Here is a 20,440-nt window from a genome sequence, read left to right as displayed (position 1 = left end):
GTTACTTTAGATTGTCATACAGCTCGATCTGGACCGCGTGCAGCTGCACGCTCACTCATAGGCTATCGTCAGCACAGTCATGTCGAGTGAGCTAAACGATTCGGATTGTTGGATCGTGTGGCAGTGACCATGCTATTCTCGTTGACTCGTTTGGGACGCAGTCGGAGCCACCTGCTGCACTGGTAAACGAGATTTATTAACTAGGCAATCTTAATTTACATGACGCGAATGTTCGTTTTTCCTCATGTACAATGATCGAGGCTCATTAGGCACCTTCCACAAGATACGATTTTGCTTGCAAATTCCTTTCCTTGCATACGCACTTTGCTTTTACAATGATACATCGCAAATGTATATCACAAGAAAAATCGCACCATGTGACACCGCGCCTCTCAAGCGCCAGCGGCCGAAACGAGGATCGTTGAATTAGTGCTCGCCAGCACAAAATAGGCTTCCTTGGCATAAAATATTGCTCATCGCACATGCCAGTGCTATGCTGATCATACCGAATGCTAAGACAACGGCAAGCAGTCGTCAAATCAGCAAAGTCGTGACAAATTTCTTTTAAATGTTCAGCAGCTGGCCATGGCCGCTGGCGTCTCACAACGAGCTGTGAAGCGCGCATGTGTAACACGCTTTACAGAACAAAACCTTCTCACAAATATCAAAGAAGCTGACTTACTTTACTCTCCTCACAGCTGCGATCCATTTCTTTCGCCGTTCGATCTCATAAGACTTGCCAGGAAACCTGTACAACTTTATCCCGGGCTGGCCTTCGTCGTTGTGACAGCCCTTTACGCAGCAGTATCGCCGGTTCCACTTGCCTTTTTTTTTCACCTCCGACGCTTGCTGATGAAGCGCATGCCATTGCACCGTCGCAAGACGTATATAAAAAAAAAGGAGGCTGGTGAACAAAGCAAAACGGCTTCAACCATGGCCGAGACGAAATGTAGCTCGCGGGAAAGAATACTCATCGAGCCGGCCGAGCTGCGGCGCTCACTTCCCAACACTGTTGCGTCGCTGCGCCAGATAATGCCAGAGCAGCCGCAAACTCGACTCTACGGAGCCTATAGACACCGAGCAGATGTTGTGCCGCAGGTGAACATTTATGAGGGCGCTCGTCATTGCTATACTTACTAAGGAGGCTGCCAGGTAACTGCAGGGAAAGCATACAGGTGAAGCGAAGCCCTCCTGTCGCATGCATGTAAACGCAGCTTGTGGTTATGGTGTCAAAACATTTTTTTGCGTCAATCCACCAACCATGGAGCATGTACCGACAGGATGGCAAGCAGACGCGGATGAGCACATCTCGAGGGGCATTCGGCCTTCTTATTGGTTAAGCATTCCTGTAGCTTCCAGAGTGCTGCAAGGAACTACTGAGATAACTTGTATAGAGCACGTTACGTCGCTCTGGGAGCCAGGCTTTTCCGGATTCAATATGATGACGCAATATAATTTTGTTTCTTTTATTATGTCATTCGGTAGTGAGTACTATGTGGTACAACTTATAGAAACAGCACCTAGTATATGCTCTCATCAGATTAAATACAAAGACGTTTCACTGCAATATGAATATTGCGATGTTATGAATCGCAGTATACGTTAAATAATGAACGATAACGGTGAGGAAGCTGTATATTATTCTCCAACTATTCTAAAAGTATTCGATATTCAGTTCAACTGAATTTGGGCCTTCGATTCATATTAGATTGGGTCTCAGAAACTGATATTCGCACGCCCCTAGAAATTTTAGTCTCGTGGGAGACACACCTCATACAACTTAGCAACCTCGGCTACAAGCTGGGCATGTGAATAACCTGAAATGCACGCAAAGGTACATACTTCCTACACACGAAACCAATGTGACAGTGAGATAACTTGCTGCCTAAACAGGAGTGTTTCATCTACAACGCAGCCTGCAAGAACTGGGAATTCTCGGCCTGAAGATCATTGTCCACAGTATGCGACGGGGCGATAAATGTCACGTGACGATCGTGCCCACTTATAGATTTGGAGCCAGGGCTGCCACTCTCGACACTAAAAACACCACACTCTTTTACGAGATGGCCTTAGTGGACGTCATCGAGACGGAGGATGACGGCGGCATGGACTGCTTGGACATCGACTCCCGAATGCTGCCTTTCGACACTCTCTTTGGGGTGAGTCGACAGCTTGCTGTCACCTTGTATGTCGCCGTTTGCTTGGCAGTGTCGTCTTCATGGGGTGTGGAAAAGGTGTTGATTAACGAACGCATGCAAATGAGAAAATATAATCTGAGGTTTTTCTCTTCCCTCACAACATCATTTGTTAGTTGGTTTTCTGGACTTGAATGACAGTCATTGCGCACCTCAAGCAAATCACGGAATACCTATCGGTTCAATGTCGACAGTTCTCCGCTGCTGTTTTCGTGTTGGCATTCCAAAATGCACCAATCGTTTGACCAACTAACTTGGCGGAAGCTCGTTGTAGACGAGTGCGATTTCAATTTCTGACCATGGGATGTAACTTGCCCTTCCAGTTCGACGAAAATTGCGGCATTTGAAACTGCCTTTGCTAGTACATTCCACAGGCTCATCCCCATATGGTAGCTGTGCGTCATCTCTCTCCTTCAGCATTCATCTATCCTCCTGGGCTCGCTTATTGCTTTGCACTCGATGCAAGGGAGCAGAGAACACAAGACGGAACCTGGTAATAGCAGAACCTGCCAGTAGTGCTGGCACACTGTGCAGTCTCAATTCTCACCCAATAAATATTCTCAAGAATGTGGCCCTCATCTTGCATATAATTCTGTCCCATGATGTTCTTTTTACTACAAACAACCAAACCAGGGTCACTGGCCCGATTCTATTGCCAGTGGATCCTATATACTCCCGGCACCCCATGCGCATGCTCAGCTTCATCGCCAGAGAATGGCAGCATTTGAATCAGCGTATTGTTATCTGGTGAAAGTACAGAAATTATGCTTCACTCAATCCTTGGATTGGTGGAAAATATAATTTGCCTTTGCTTTTTCTTCATTTTTAAGCTTAACTTTGTTGTTTGCTTTTTTTTTCTATCTATTTTTTTTTAATATCGTCTCTCTAGACGATATTAAAATTGTGCAGTATGCAGAAAAACTTTGACAGCTACAGATTTTTCAACGCCTAAATTGAGCATCTAGCGTATTTGTAGGGAAATATATATAGCATTTTGTAGTGTAACACACGATACAGCACTTCTTTTACGCGTAAAGGCACGTGTCGAAACATAAAAACAAAATTAATCAAATACAATGCACTGCCTAAACAGGAGTGTTTCCTCTGCAACGCAGCCTGGAAGAACTAGGAATTCTCGGCCTGAAGATCATTGTCCACAGTATGCGACGGGGCGATGAATGTCACGTCACGATCGCGCCTTGGACATCGACTGCCGAATGCTGCCTTTCAACACTCTCTATGGGGTGAGCCGACAGCTTGCTGTCACCTTGTATGTTGCCGTTTGTTTGGCAGTGTAGTCTTCATGGGGTGTGGAAGAGGTGTTGGTTAACGAACGAATGGAAATGAGCAGATAAACTGTGAGGTTTTTCTCTTCCCTCATGATGCCATTTGCTAGTTGGTTTTCTGGATTGAATGACAGACGGTTTTGCACCTCAAAAAAATCACGGAATACCTATCGGTTCAATGTCGACTGTTCTCCGCTGCTGTTTTGGTGTTGGCGTTCCAAAATGCACCAATCATTTGACCAACCAACTTGGCAGACGCTCGTTGCAGACGAGTGCGATTTCAATTTCATTCGCATAAGATGGAACTTGCCCTTGAAGTTCGCCGAAAATTGCAGCATTTGAAACAGCGTTTGCTAGTACATTCCACAGGCACATCCGCATATGGTGGCTGTGCGTAATCTCTCTCATTCAGCATTCATCTATCCTCCTGGGCTCGCTTATTGCTTTGCACTAGATGCAAGGGAGCAGAGAACTCAGAGGGAACCTAGTAAAAGCAGAAACTGCCAGTAGTGGTGGCACACCGTGCAGTCTCAGTTCTCACCCAATAGCTATTCTCATGAAGAATGTGGCCGTCATCTTGCACATAATTCTCTCCCATGATGTGCTTTTTACTACAGACAACCAAACCAGGCTCACTGGTCCTATTATATTGCCAGTCGACCCTATATACTCCCGGCCCCCATGCGCATGCTCAGCTTCGTCGCCAGAGAATGGCAGCCATTGAATCAGCGTATTGTTATCTGGTGGAAAGTACAGAAATTATGCTTCACTCAATACTTGGATTGGCTGAAAAAATAAATTGCCTTTGCTTTTTCTTCATTTTTAAGCTTAACTTTTGTTGTTTGCTTACGGCGGTCTCTCTAGACGATATTAAAATTGTGCAGTATGCAGAAATACTTTGACAGCTACAGATTTTTCAACGCACAAATTGAGCATCTAGCGTATTTGTCGGGAAATATATATAGCATTTTGTAGTGTAACACACGATACAGCACTTCTTTTACGCGTAAAGGCACGTGTCGAAACATAAAAACAAAATTAATCAAATACAATGCGCTGCCTAAACAGGAGTGTTTCCTCTGCAACGCAGCCTGGAAGAACTAGGAATTCTCGGCCTGAAGATCATTGTCCACAGTATGCGACGGGGCGATGAATGTCACATCACGATCGCGCCTTGGACATCGACTGCCGAATGCTGCCTTTCAACACTCTCTATGGGGTGAGCCGACAGCTTGCTGTCACCTTGTATGTTGCCGTTTGTTTGGCAGTGTAGTCTTCATGGGGTGTGGAAGAGGTGTTGGTTAACGAACGAATCGAAATGAGCAGATAAACTTTGAGGTTTTTCTCTTCCTTCATAATGCCATTTGCTAGTTGGTTTTCTGGATTGAATGACAGACTTTTGCACCTCAAACAAATCACTGAATACCTATTGATTCAATGTCGACTGTTCTCCGCTGCTGTTTTGGTGTTGGCATTCCAAAATGCACCAATCGTTTGACCAACCAAGTTGGCAGACGCTCGTTGCAGACGACTGCGATTTCAATTTCATTCGCATAAGATGGAACTTGCCCTTCCAGTTCGCCGAAAATTGCAGCATTTGAAGCTGCCTTTGCTAGTACATTCCACAGGCTCATCCCCATATGGTAGCTGTGCGTCATCTCTCTCCTTCAGCATTCATCTATGCTCCTGGGCTCGATTATTGCTTTGCACTCGATGCAAGGGAGCAAATAACACAGATGGAACCTGGTAAAAGCAGAAACTGCCAGTAGTGGTGGCACACTGTGCAGTCTCAATTCTCACCCAATAGCTTTTCTCATGAAGAATGTGGGCCTCATCTTGCACATAATTCTGTCCCATGATGTGCTTTTTACTACAGACAACCAAGCCAGGGTCACTGGCCCTATTATATTGCCAGTGGATCCTATATACTCCCGGCCCCCATGCACATGCTCAGCTTCGTCGTCAGAGAATGGCAGCCATTGAATCAGCGTATTGTTATCTGGTGGAAAGTACAGAATTATGCTTCACTCAATACTTGGATTGGCTGAAAAAATAATTTGCCTTTGCTTTTTCTTCATTTTTAAGCTTAACTTTTGTTGTTTGCTTACGGCGGTCTCTCTAGACGATATTAAAATTGTGCAGTATGCAGAAAAACTTTGACTGCTACAGATTTTTCAACGCACAAATTGAGCATCTAGCGTATTTGTTGGGAAATTCATATAGCATTTTGTAGTGTAACACACGATACAGCACTTCTTTTACCCATAAAGGTTTGTCGAAACATCAAACCTAAATTAATCAAATACAATACGCTGCCTAAACAGGAGTGTTTCCTCTGCAACACAGCCTGGAAGAACTAGGAATTCTCGGCCTGAAGATCATTGTCCACAGTATGCGACGGGGCGAAGAATGTCACGTGACGATCGCACCTTGGACATCGACTCCCGAATGCTGCCTTTCGACACTTTGTATGGGGTGAGCCGACAGCTTGCTGTCACCTTGTATGTCGCCGTTTGCTTGGCAGTGTAGTCTTCATGGGGTGTGGAAGAGGTGTTGGTTAACGACGGCATGGAAATGAGCAGATAAACTGTGAGGTTTTTCTCTTCCCTCATAACGCCATTTGCTAGTTGGTTTTCTGGATTGAATGACAGATGTTTTGCACCTCAAACAAATCACGGAATACCTATCGGTTCAATGTTGACAGTTCACCGCTGCTGTTTTGGTGTTGGCGTTCCAAAATGCACAAATCGTTTGACCAACCAACTTGCCAGACGCTCGTTGCAGTCGAGTGCGATTTCAATTTCATTCGCATGCGATGGAACTTGCCCTTCCAGTTCGCCGAAAATTGCAGCATTTGAAACTGCCTTTGCTAGTACATTCCACAGGCTCATCCCCATATGGTAGCTGTGCGTCATCTCTCTCCTTCAGCATTCATCTATGCTTCTGGGCTCGATTATTGCTTTGCACTCGATGCAAGGGAGCAAATAACACAGATGGAACCTGGTAAAAGCAGAAACTGCCAGTAGTGGTGGCACACCGTGCAATCTCAGTTCTCACCCAATAGCTTTTCTCTTGAAGAATGTGGGCCTCATCTTGCACATAATTTTGTCCCACGATGGGCTTTTTACTACAGATAACCAAACCAGGCTCACTGGTCCGATTATATTGCCAGTGATCCTATATACTCCCTGCCCCCACGGGCATGCTCAGCTTCGTCGCCAGAGAATGGCAGCCATTGAATCAGCGTATTGTTATCTGGTGGAAACTACAGAAATTATGCTTCACTCAATACTTGGATTGGCTGAAAAAATAATTTGCCTTTGCTTTTTCTTCATTTTTAAGCTTAAATTTTGTTGTTTGCTTACGGCGGTCTCTCTAGACGATATTAAAATTGTGCAGTATGCAGAAAAACTTTGACTGCTACAAATTTTTTAACTCACAAATTGAGCATCTAGCGTATTTGTCGTGAAATATGTACAGTATTTTGTAGTGTAACACACAATACAGCACTTCTTTTACGCGTAAAGGCAATTGTCGAAACATAAAAACAAAATTAATCTAATACAATACGCTGCCTAAACAGGAGTGTTTCCTCTGCAACGCAGCTTGGAAGAACTAGGAATTCTCGGCCTGAAGGTCATTGTCCACAGTATGCGACGGGGCGAAGAATGTCACGTGACGATCACGCCTTGGACATCGACTCCCGAATGCTGCCTTTCGACACTTTCTATGGGGTGAGCCGAAAGCTTGCTGTCACCTTGTAAGTCGCCGTTTGCTTGTCAGTGTAGTCTTCATGGGGTGTGGAAGAGGTGTTGGTTAACGAACGCATGGAAATGAGCAGATAAACTGTGAGGTTTTTCTCTTCCCTCATAACGGCATTGTCTAGTTGGTTTTCTGGATTGAATGACAGACGTTTTGCGCCTCAAACAAATCACGGAATACCTATCGGTTCAATGTCGACAGTTCACCGCTGCTGTTTTGGTGTTGGTGTTCCAAAATGCACCAATCGTTTGACCAACCAACTTGGCAGACGCTCGTTGCAGACGAGTGCGATTTCAATTTCATTCGCATGCGATGGAACTTGCCCTTCCAGTTCGCCGAAAATTGCAGCATTTGAAGCTGCCTTTGCTAGTACATTCCACAGGCTCATCCCCATATGGTAGCTGTGCGCCATCTCTCTCCTTCAGCATTGATCTATGCTCCTGGGCTCGATTATTGCTTTGCACTAGATGCAAGGGAGCAAATAACACAGATGGAACCTGGTAAAAGCAGAAACTGCCAGTAGTGGTGGCACACTGTGCAGTCTCAATTCTCACCCAATAGCTTTTCTCTTGAAGAATGTGGGCCTCATCTTGCACATAATTCTGTCCCACGATGGGCTTTTTACTACAGATAACCAAACCAGGCTCACTGGTCCGATTATATTGCCAGTGATCCTATATACTCCCTGCCCCTCGCGCGTGCTCAGCTTCGTCGCCAGAGAATGGCAGCCATTGAATCAGCGTATTGTTATCTGGTGGAAACTACAGAAATTATGCTTCACTCAATACTTGGATTGGCTGAAAAAATAATTTGCCTTTGCTTTTTCTTCATTTTTAAGCTTAAATTTTGTTGTTTGCTTATGGCGGTCTCTCTAGACGATATTAAAATTGTGCAGTATGCAGAAAAACTTTGACTGCTACAAATTTTTTAACGCACTAATTGAGCATCTAGCGTATTTGTCGTGAAATTATGATAGCATTTTGTAGTGTAACACACAATACAGCACTTCTTTTACGCGTAAAGGCACTTGTCGAAACATAAAAACAAAATTAATCTAATACAATACGCTGCCTAAACAGGAGTGTTTCCTCTGCAATGCAGCCTGGAAGAACTAGGAATTCTCGGCCTGAAGATCATTGTCCACAGTATGCGACGGGGCAAAGAATGTCACGTGACGATCGCGCCTTGGACATCGACTCCCGAATGCTGCCTTTCGATACTTTCTATGGGGTGAGCCAACAGCTTGCTGTCACCTTGTATGTCGCCGTTTGCTTGGCAGTGTAGTCTTCATGGTGTGTGGAAGAGGTGTTGGTTAACGAACGCATGGAAATGAGAAGATAAACTGTGAGGTTTTTCTCTTCCCTCATAATGCTATTTGCTAGTTGGTTTTCTGGATTGAATGACAGACGGTTTTGCACCTCAAACAAACCACGGAATACCTATCGGTTCAATGTCAACAGTTCACCGCGGCTGTTTTGGTGTTGGCGTTTCAAAATGCACCAATCGTTTGACCAACCAACTTGGCAGACGCTCGTTGCAGACGAGTGCGATTTCAATTTCATTCGCATGCGATGGAACTTGCCCTTCCAGTTCGCCGAAAATTGCAGCATTTGAAACTGCCTTTGCTAGTACATTCCACAGGCTCATCCCCATATGGTAGCTGTGCGTCATCTCTCTCCTTCAGCATTCATCTATGCTCCTGGGCTCGATTATTGCTTTGCACTTGATGCAAGGGAGCAAATAACACAGATGGAACCTGGTAAAAGCAGAAACTGCCAGTAGTGGTGGCACACTGTGCAGTCTCAATTCTCACCCAATAGCTTTTCTCTTGAAGAATGTGGGCCTCATCTTGCACATAATTCTGTCCCACGATGGGCTTTTTACTACAGATAACCAAACCAGGCTCACTGGTCCGATTATATTGCCAGTGATCCTATATACTCCCTGCCCCTCGCGCATGCTCAGCTTCGTCGCCAGAGAATGGCAGCCATTGAATCAGCGTATTGTTATCTGGTGGAGACTACAGAAATTATGCTTCACTCAATACTTGGATTGGCTGAAAAAATAATTTGCCTTTGCTTTTTCTTCATTTTTAAGCTTAACTTTTGTTGTTTGCTTACGGTGGTCTCTCTAGACGATATTAAAATTGTGCTGTATGCAGAAAAACTTTGACTCCTACAGATTTTTAACGCACAAATTGAGCATCTAGCGTATTTGTTGGGAAATTTATATAGCATTTTGTAGTGTAACACACGATACAGCACTTCTTTTACCCATAAAGGTTTGTCGAAACATAAAACCAAAATTAATCAAATACAATACGCTGCCTAAACAGGAGTGTTTCCTCTGCAACGCAGCTTGGAAGAACTAGGAATTCTCGGCCTGAAGATCATTGTCCACAGTATGCGACGGGGCGAAGAATGTCACGTGACGATCGCACCTTGGACATCGACTCCCGAATGCTGCCTTTCGACACTTTGTATGGGGTGAGCCGACAGCTTGCTGTCACCTTGTATGTCGCCGTTTGCTTGGCAGTGTAGTCTTCATGGGGTGTGGAAGAGGTGTTGGTTAACGAACGCATGGAAATGAGCAGATAAACTGTGAGGTTTTTCTCTTCCCTCATAACGCCATTTGCTAGTTGGTTTTCTGGATTGAATGACAGACGTTTTGCACCTCAAACAAATCACGGAATACCTATCGGTTCAATGTTGACAGTTCACCGCTGCTGTTTTGGTGTTGGCGTTCCAAAATGCACAAATCGTTTGACCAACCAACTTGCCAGACGCTCGTTGCAGTCGAGTGCGATTTCAATTTCATTCGCATGCGATGGAACTTGCCCTTCCAGTTCGCCGAAAATTGCAGCATTTGAAACTGCCTTTGCTAGTACATTCCACAGGCTCATCCCCATATGGTAGCTGTGCGTCATCTCTCTCCTTCAGCATTCATCTATGCTCCTGGGCTCGATTATTGCTTTGCACTTGATGCAAGGGAGCAAATAACACAGATGGAACCTGGTAAAAGCAGAAACTGCCAGTAGTGGTGGCACACTGTGCAGTCTCAATTCTCACCCAATAGCTTTTCTCTTGAAGAATGTGGGCCTCATCTTGCACATAATTCTGTCCCACGATGGGCTTTTTACTACAGATAACCAAACCAGGCTCACTGGTCCGATTATATTGCCAGTGATCCTATATACTCCCTGCCCCTCGCGCATGCTCAGCTTCGTCGCCAGAGAATGGCAGCCATTGAATCAGCGTATTGTTATCTGGTGGAGACTACAGAAATTATGCTTCACTCAATACTTGGATTGGCTGAAAAAATAATTTTCCTTTGCTTTTTCTTCATTTTTAAGCTTAAATTTTGTTGTTTGCTTATGGCGGTCTCTCTAGACGATATTAAAATTGTGCAGTATGCAGAAAAACTTTGACTGCTACAAATTTTTTAACGCACAAATTGAGCATCTAGCGTATTTGTTGGGAAATTCATATAGCATTTTGTAGTGTAACACACGATACAGCACTTCTTTTACCCATAAAGGTTTGTCGAAACATCAAACCTAAATTAATCAAATACAATACGCTGCCTAAACAGGAGTGTTTCCTCTGCAACACAGCCTGGAAGAACTAGGAATTCTCGGCCTGAAGATCATTGTCCACAGTATGCGACGGGGCGAAGAATGTCACGTGACGATCGCGCCTTGGACATGGACTCCCAAATGCTGCCTTTCGACACTTTCTTTGGGGTGAGCCGACAGCTTGTTGTCACTTTGTATGTCGCCCCGTTTGCTTGGCAGTGTAGTCTTCATGGGGTGTGGAAGAGGTGTTGGTTAACGAACGCATAGAAATGAGCAGATAAACTGTGAGGTTTTTCTCTTCCCTCATAACGGCATTGTCTAGTTGGTTTTCTGGATTGAATGACAGACGTTTTGCGCCTCAAACAAATCACGGAATACCTATCGGTTCAATGTCGACAGTTCACCGCTGCTGTTTTGGTGTTGGTGTTCCAAAATGCACCAATCGTTTGACCAACCAACTTGGCAGACGCTCGTTGCAGACGAGTGCGATTTCAATTTCATTCGCATGCGATGGAACTTGCCCTTCCAGTTGGCCGAAAATTGCAGCATTTGAAGCTGCCTTTGCTAGTACATTCCACAGGCTCATCCCCATATGGTAGCTGTGCGCCATCTCTCTCCTTCAGCATTGATCTATGCTCCTGGGCTCGATTATTGCTTTGCACTCGATGCAAGGGAGCAAATAACACAGATGGAACCTGGTAAAAGCAGAAACTGCCAGTAGTGGTGGCACACTGTGCAGTCTCAATTCTCACCCAATAGCTTTTCTCTTGAAGAATGTGGGCCTCATCTTGCACATAATTCTGTCCCACGATGGGCTTTTTACTACAGATAACCAAACCAGGCTCACTGGTCCGATTATATTGCCAGTGATCCTATATACTCCCTGCCCCTCGCGCATGCTGAGCTTCGTCGCCAGAGAATGGCAGCCATTGAATCAGCGTATTGTTATCTGGTGGAAACTACAGAAATTATGCTTCACTCAATACTTGGATTGGCTGAAAAAATAATTTGCCTTTGCTTTTTCTTCATTTTTAAGCTTAAATTTTGTTGTTTGCTTACGGCGGTCTCTCTAGACGATATTAAAATTGTGCAGTATGCAGAAAAACTTTGACTGCTACAAATTTTTTAACTCACAAATTGAGCATCTAGCGTATTTGTCGTGAAATATGTATAGTATTTTGTAGTGTAACACACGATACAGCACTTCTTTTACGCATAAAGGCATTGTCGAAACATAAAACCAAAATTAATCAAATACAATACGCTGCCTAAACAGGAGTGTTTCCTCTGCAACGCAGCCTGGAAGAACTAGGAATTCTCGGCCTGAAGATCATTGTCCACAGTATGCGACGGGGCGAAGAATGTCACGTGACGATCGCGCCTTGGACATCGACTCCCGAATGCTGCCTTTCGACACTTTCTATGGGGTGAGCCGACAGCTTGCTGTCACCTTGTATGTCGCCATTTGCTTGGCAGTGTAGTCTTCATGGGGTGTGGAAGAGGTGTTGGTTAACGAACGCATGGAAATGAGCAGATAAACTGTGAGGTTTTTCTCTTCCCTCATAACGCCATTTGCTAGTTGGTTTTCTGGATTGAATGACAGACGTTTTGCACCTCAAACAAATCACGGAATACCTATCGGTTCAATGTCGACAGTTCACCGCTGCTGTTTTGGTGTTGGCGTTCCAAAATGCACAAATCGTTTGACCAACCAACTTGCCAGACGCTCGTTGCAGACGAGTGCGATTTCAATTTCATTCGCATGCGATGGAACTTGCCCTTCCAGTTCGCCGAAAATTGCAGCATTTGAAACTGCCTTTGCTAGTACATTCCACAGGCTCATCCCCATATGGTAGCTGTGCGTCATCTCTCTCCTTCAGCATTCATCTATGCTCCTGGGCTCGATTATTGCTTTGCACTCGATGCAAGGGAGCAGAAAACACAGATGGAACCTGGTAAAAGCAGAAACTGCCAGTAGTGGTGGCACACTGTGCAGTCTCAATTCTCACCCAATAGCTTTTCTCTTGAAGAATGTGGGCCTCATCTTGCACATAATTCTGTCCCACGATGGGCTTTTTACTACAGATAACCAAACCAGGCTCACTGGTCCGATTATATTGCCAGTGATCCTATATACTCCCTGCCCCTCGCGCATGCTCAGCTTCGTCGCCAGAGAATGGCAGCCATTGAATCAGCGTATTGTTATCTGGTGGAAACTACAGAAATTATGCTTCACTCAATACTTGGATTGGCTGAAAAAATAATTTGCCTTTGCTTTTTCTTCATTTTTAAGCTTAAATTTTGTTGTTTGCTTACGGCGGTCTCTCTAGACGATATTAAAATTGTGCAGTATGCAGAAAAACTTTGACTGCTACAAATTTTTTAACGCACAAATTGAGCATCTAGCGTATTTGTTGGGAAATTATATAGCATTTTGTAGTGTAACACACGATACAGCACTTCTTTTACCCATAAAGGTATTGTCGAAACATAAAAACAAAATTAATCTAATACAATACGCTGCCTAAACAGGAGTGTTTCCTCTGCAACGCAGCTTGGAAGAACTAGGAATTCTCGGCCTGAAGATCATTGTCCACAGTATGCGACGGGGCGAAGAATGTCACGTGACGATCGCACCTTGGACATCGACTCCCGAATGCTGCCTTTCGACACTTTCTATGGGGTGAGCCGACAGCTTGCTGTCACCTTGTATGTCGCCGTTTGCTTGGCAGTGTAGTCTTCATGGGGTGTGGAAGAGGTGTTGGTTAACGAACGCATGGAAATGAGCAGATAAACTGTGAGGTTTTTCTCTTCCCTCATAACGCCATTTGCTAGTTGGTTTTCTGGATTGAATGACAGACGTTTTGCACCTCAAACAAATCACGGAATACCTATCGGTTCAATGTCGACAGTTCACCGCTGCTGTTTTGGTGTTGGCGTTCCAAAATGCACCAATCGTTTGACCAACCAACTTGGCAGACGCTCGTTGCAGACGAGTGCGATTTCAATTTCATTCGCATGCGATGGAACTTGCCCTTCCAGTTCGCCGAAAATTGCAGCATTTGAAACTGCCTTTGCTAGTACATTCCACAGGCTCATCCCCATATGGTAGCTGTGCGTCATCTCTCTCCTTCAGCATTCATCTATGCTCCTGGGCTCGATTATTGCTTTGCACTTGATGCAAGGGAGCAAATAACACAGATGGAACCTGGTAAAAGCAGAAACTGCCAGTAGTGGTGGCACACTGTGCAGTCTCAATTCTCACCCAATAGCTTTTCTCTTGAAGAATGTGGGCCTCATCTTGCACATAATTCTGTCCCACGATGGGCTTTTTACTACAGATAACCAAACCAGGCTCACTGGTCCGATTATATTGCCAGTGATCCTATATACTCCCTGCCCCTCGCGCATGCTCAGCTTCGTCGCCAGAGAATGGCAGCCATTGAATCAGCGTATTGTTATCTGGTGGAAACTACAGAAATTATGCTTCACTCAATACTTGGATTGGCTGAAAAAATAATTTGCCTTTGCTTTTTCTTCATTTTTAAGCTTAAATTTTGTTGTTTGCTTATGGCGGTCTCTCTAGACGATATTAAAATTGTGCAGTATGCAGAAAAACTTTGACTGCTACAAATTTTTTAACGCACAAATTGAGCATCTAGCGTATTTGTTGGGAAATTCATATAGCATTTTGTAGTGTAACACACGATACAGCACTTCTTTTACCCATAAAGGTTTGTCGAAACATCAAACCAAAATTAATCAAATACAATACGCTGCCTAAACAGGAGTGTTTCCTCTGCAACACAGCCTGGAAGAACTAGGAATTCACGGCCTGAAGATCATTGTCCACAGTATGCGACGGGGCGAAGAATGTCACGTGACGATCGCGCCTTGGACATCGACTCCCAAATGCTGCCTTTCGACACTTTGTATGGGGTGAGCCGACAGCTTGCTGTCACCTTGTATGTCGCCGTTTGCTTGGCAGTGTAGTCTTCATGGGGTGTGGAAGAGGTGTTGGTTAACGAGTGCATGGAAATGAGCAGATAAACTGTGAGGTTTTTCTCTTCCCTCATAACGCCATTTGCTAGTTGGTTTTCTGGATTGAATGACAGACGTTTTGCACCTCAAACAAATCACGGAATACCTATCGGTTCAATGTCGACAGTTCACCGCTGCTGTTTTGGTGTTGGTGTTCCAAAATGCACCAATCGTTTGACCAACCAACTTGGCAGACGCTCGTTGCAGACGAGTGCGATTTCAATTTCATTCGCATGCGATGGAACTTGCCCTTCCAGTTCGCCGAAAATTGCAGCATTTGAAACTGCCTTTGCTAGTACATTCCACAGGCTCATCCCCATATGGTAGCTGTGCGTCATCTCTCTCCTTCAGCATTCATCTATGCTCCTGGGCTCGATTATTGCTTTGCACTCGATGCAAGGGAGCAAATAACACAGATGGAACCTGGTAAAAGCAGAAACTGCCAGTAGTGGTGGCACACTGTGCAGTCTCAATTCTCACCCAATAGCTTTTCTCTTGAAGAATGTGGGCCTCATCTTGCATATAATTCTGTCCCACGATGTGCTTTTTACTACAGATAACCAAACCAGGCTCACTGGTCCGATTATATTGCCAGTGGATCCTATATACTCCCTGCCCCCACGCGCATGCTCAGCTTCGTCGCCAGAGAATGGCAGCCATTGAATCAGCGTATTGTTATCTGGTGGAAAGTACAGAAATTATGCTTCACTCAATACTTGGATTGGCTGAAAAAATAATTTGCCTTTGCTTTTTCTTCATTTTAAGCTTAACTTTTGTTGTTTGCTTACGGCGGTCTCTCTAGACGATATTAAAATTGTGCAGTATGCAGAAAAACTTTGACTGCTACAGATTTTTAACGCACAAATTGAGCATCTAGCGTATTTGTCGTGAAATATGTACAGTATTTTGTAGTGTAACACACGATACAGCACTTCTTTTACGCGTAAAGGCACTTGTCGAAACATAAAAACAAAATTAATCAAATACAATACGCTGCCTAAACAGGAGTGTTTCCTCTGCAACGCAGCCTGGAAGAACTAGGAATTCTCGGCCTGAAGATCATTGTCCACAGTATGCGACGGGGCGAAGAATGTCACGTGACGATCGCGCCTTGGACATCGACTCCCGAATGCTGCCTTTCGACACTTTCTATGGGGTGAGCCGACAGCTTGCTGTCACCTTGTATGTCGCCGTTTGCTTGGCAGTGTAGTCTTCATGGGGTGTGGAAGAGGTGTTGGTTAACGAACGCATGGAAATGAGCTAGATAAACTGTGAGGTTTTTCTCTTCCCTTATAACGCCATTTGCTGGTTGGTTTTCTGGATTGAATGACAGACGTTTTGCACCTCAAACAAATCACGGAATACCTATCGGTTCAATGTCGACAGTTCACCGCTGCTGTTTTGGTGTTGGCGTTCCAAAATGCACCAATCGTTTGACCAACCAACTTGGCAGACGCTCGTTGCAGACGAGTGCGATTTCAATTTCATTCGCATGCGATGGAACTTGCCCTTCCAGTTCGCCGAAAATTGCAGCATTTGAAACTGCCTTTGCTAGTACATTCCACAGGCTCATCCCCATATGGTAGCTGTGCGTCATCTCTCTCCTTCAGCATTCATCTATGCTCCTGGGCTCGATTATTGCTTTGCACTCGATGCAAGGGAGCAAATAACACAGATGGAACCTGGTAAAAGCAGAAACTGCCAGTAGTGGTGGCACACTGTGCAGTCTCAATTCTCACCCAATAGCTTTTCTCTTGAAGAATGTGGGCCTCATCTTGCACATAATTCTGTCCCACGATGTGCTTTTTACTACAGATAACCAAACCAGGCTCACTGGTCCGATTATATTGCCAGTGGATCCTATATACTCCCTGCCCCCACGCGCATGCTCAGCTTCGTCGCCAGAGAATGGCAGCCATTGAATCAGCGTATTGTTATCTGGTGGAAAGTACAGAAATTATGCTTCACTCAATACTTGGATTGGCTGAAAAAATAATTTGCCTTTGCTTTTTCTTCATTTTTAAGCTTAAATTTTGTTGTTTGCTTACGGCGGTCTCTCTAGACGATATTAAAATTGTGCAGTATGCAGAAAAACTTTGACTGCTACAATTTTTTAACGCACAAATTGAGCATCTAGCGTATTTGTCGTGAAATATGTACAGTATTTTGTAGTGTAACACACGATACAGCACTTCTTTTACCCATAAAGGTTTGTCGAAACATAAAACCAAAATTAATCAAATACAATACGCTGCCTAAACAGGAGTGTTTCCTCTGCAACGCAGCCTGGAAGAACTAGGAATTCTCGGCCTGAAGATCATTGTCCACAGTATGCGACGGGGCGAAGAATGTCACGTGACGATCGCGCCTTGGACATCGACTCCCGAATGCTGCCTTTCGACACTTTGTATGGGGTGAGCCGACAGCTTGCTGTCACCTTGTATGTCGCCGTTTGCTGGCAGTGTAGTCTTCATGGGGTGTGGAAGAGGTGTTGGTTAACGAGTGCATGGAAATGAGCAGATAAACTGTGAGGTTTTTCTCTTCCCTCATAACGCCATTTGCTAGTTGGTTTTCTGGATTGAATGACAGACGTTTTGCAGCCTCAAACAAATCACGGAATACCTATCGGTTCAATGTCGACAGTTCACCGCTGCTGTTTTGGTGTTGGCGTTCCAAAATGCACCAATCGTTTGACCAACCAACTTGGCAGACGCTCGTTGCAGACGAGTGCGATTTCAATTTCATTCGCATGCGATGGAACTTGCCCTTCCAGTTCGCCGAAAATTGAAGCATTTGAAAGTGCCTTTGCTAGTACATTCCACAGGCTCATCCCCATATGGTAGCTGTGCGTCATCTCTCTCCTTCAGCATTCATCTATGCTCCTGGGCTCGATTATTGCTTTGCACTCGATGCAAGGGAGCAAATAACACAGATGGAACCTGGTAAAAGCAGAAACTGCCAGTAGTGGTGGCACACCGTGCAATCTCAGTTCTCACCCAATAGCTTTTCTCTTGAAGAATGTGGGCCTCATCTTGCACATAATTCTGTCCCACGATGGGCTTTTTACTACAGATAACCAAACCAGGCTCACTGGTCCGATTATATTGCCAGTGGATCCTATATACTCCCTGCCCCCACGCGCATGCTCAGCTTCGTCGCCAGAGAATGGCAGCCATTGAATCAGCGTATTGTTATCTGGTGGAAAGTACAGAAATTATGCTTCACTCAATACTTGGATTGGCTGAAAAAATAATTCGCCCTTTGCTTTTTCTTCATATAAGCTTAACTTTTGTTGTTTGCTTACGGCGGTCTCTCTAGACGATATTAAAATTGTGCAGTATGCAGAAAAACTTTGACTGCTACAGATTTTTCGATGCACAAATTGAGCATCTAGCGTATTTGTCGTGAAATATGTACAGTATTTTGTAGTGTAACACACGATACAGCACTTCTTTTACGCGTAAAGGCACTTGTCGAAACATAAAAACAAAATTAATCAAATACAATACGCTGCCTAAACAGGAGTGTTTCCTCTGCAACGCAGCCTGGAAGAACTAGGAATTCTCGGCCTGAAGATCATTGTCCACAGTATGCGACGGGGCGAAGAATGTCACGTGACAATCGCGCCCACTTATAGATTTGGAGCCAGGGCTGCCACTCTCGACACTAAAAACAACACACTCTTACGAGATGGCCTTATAGTGGACGTCATCGAGAGGGAGGATTACGGCGGCATGGACGGCTTGGACATCGACTCCCGAATGCTGCCTTTCGACACTCTCATTGGGGTGAGCCGACAGCTTGCTGTCACCTTGTATGTCGCCGTTTGCTTGGCAGTGTAGTCTTCATGGGGTGTGGAAGAGGTGTTGGTTAACGAACGCATGGAAATGAGAAGATAAAATGTGAGGTTTTTCTCTTCCCTCACAACGCCATTTGCTAGTTGGTTTTCTGGACTTGAATGACAGACAATTGGCACCTCAAACAAATCACGGAATACCTATCGGTTCAATGTCGACAGTTCTCCGCTGCTGTTTTGGTATTGGCATTCCAAAATGCACCAATCCTTTGACCAACCAACTTGGCGGACGCTCTTTGCAGACGAGTGTGATTTCAATTTCTGACGCATGCGATGGAACTTGCCCTTCCAGTTCGACGAAAATTGCAGCATTTGAAACAGCCTTTGCTAGTACATTCCACAGGCTCATCCCCATATGGTAGCTGTGCGTCATCTCTCTCCTTCAGCATTCATCTATCTCCTGGGCTCGCTTATTGCTTTGCACTCGATGCAAGGGAGCAAATAACACAGATGGAACCTGGTAAAAGCAGAAACTGCCAGTAGTGGTGACACACTATGCAGTCTCAATTCTCACCCAATAGCTTTTCTCATGAAGAATGTGGGCCTCATCTTGCACATAATTCTCTCCCATGATGTGCTTTTTACTACAGATAACCAAACCAGGCTCACTGGGCTGATTATATTCCCAGTGGATCCTATATACTCCCTGCCCCCACGCGCATGCTCAGCTTCGTCGCCAGAGGTTATGGCAGCCATTGAATCAGCGTATTGTTATCTGGTGGAAAGTACAGAAATTATGCTTCACTCAATACTTGGATTGGCTGAAAAAATAATTTGCCCTTGCTTTTTCTTCATTTTTAAGCTTAACTTTTGTTGTTTGGTTCCGGCGGTCTCTCTAGACGATATTAAAATTGTGCAGTATGGAGAAAAACTTCGACTGCTACAGATTTTTCAATGCACAAATTGAGCATCTAACGTATTTGTCATCAAATATGTACAGTATATTGTAGTCTAACACACGACACAGCACTTCTTTTACGCATAAAGGCACTTGTCGAAACATAAAAACAAAATTAAATAAATTCAATACTCTGCCTAAACAGGAGTGTTTCCTCTGCAACGCAGCCTGGAAGAACTAGGAATTCTCGGCCTGAAGATCATTGTCCACAGTATATGACGGGGCGATGAATGTCACGTGACGATCGCGCCCACTTATTGATTTGGAGCCAGGGCTGCCACTCTCCACACTAAAAGCAACACACTCTTTGACGAGATGGCGTTAGTGGACGTCATCGATACGGAGGATGACGGCGGCATGGACTGCTTGGACATCGACTCCCAAATGCTGCCTTTCGACACTTCTCTTTGGGGTGAGCTGACAGCTTGCTGTCACCGTGTATGTCGCCGTTTTCTTGGCATTGTCGTCTTCATGGGGTGTGGAAGAGGTGTTGTTTAACGAACGCATGGAAATGAGCAGATAAAATCTGAGGTTTTTCTCTTCCCACACAACGCCATTTGCTAGTCGGTTTTCTGGACTTGAATGACAGACATTTCGCACCTCAAGCAAATCACGGAATACCTATCAGTTCAATGTCGACAGTTCTGCACAGCTGTTTTGGTGTTGGTGTTCCAAAATGCACCAATCAATTGAGCAACCAACTTGGAGGACGCTCGTTGCAGACCAGCTGCATGTATGCTGGCGAAGCATTCTTTGTCCCGAGGGACCGTCAGGCCCACATCAGCACCCCGCCGCCAAACAGTGCATCAGGAGGACGAGCTGCTCATC

General features: G+C 44.8%; 1 protein-coding gene across 1 annotated transcript; it reads left to right on the top strand.

Moving 5' to 3' along the window:
• The first annotated feature begins 1,926 nt into the window (after positions 1-1,926).
• On the top strand, positions 1,927-19,930 carry LOC119438901 (uncharacterized). The gene is made up of 8 exons (XM_049660244.1): positions 1,927-2,159; positions 3,311-3,439; positions 4,572-4,700; positions 12,116-12,244; positions 14,628-14,756; positions 15,886-16,014; positions 18,403-18,646; positions 19,758-19,930. The coding sequence occupies exons 1-8, from the start codon at positions 2,095-2,097 to the stop codon at positions 19,791-19,793; spliced, it is 990 nt and encodes a 329-aa protein (XP_049516201.1). The 5' UTR covers positions 1,927-2,094; the 3' UTR covers positions 19,794-19,930.
• Positions 19,931-20,440: the final 510 nt, after the last annotated feature.

The sequence above is a fragment of the Dermacentor silvarum genome, chromosome 1, assembly GCF_013339745.2.
Source record: "Dermacentor silvarum isolate Dsil-2018 chromosome 1, BIME_Dsil_1.4, whole genome shotgun sequence".
Lineage (NCBI taxonomy): Eukaryota > Metazoa > Arthropoda > Arachnida > Ixodida > Ixodidae > Dermacentor > Dermacentor silvarum.
The sequence above is the reverse complement of the archived record's forward strand: the minus strand, read 5'-3'. Positions and strand labels throughout refer to the sequence as shown.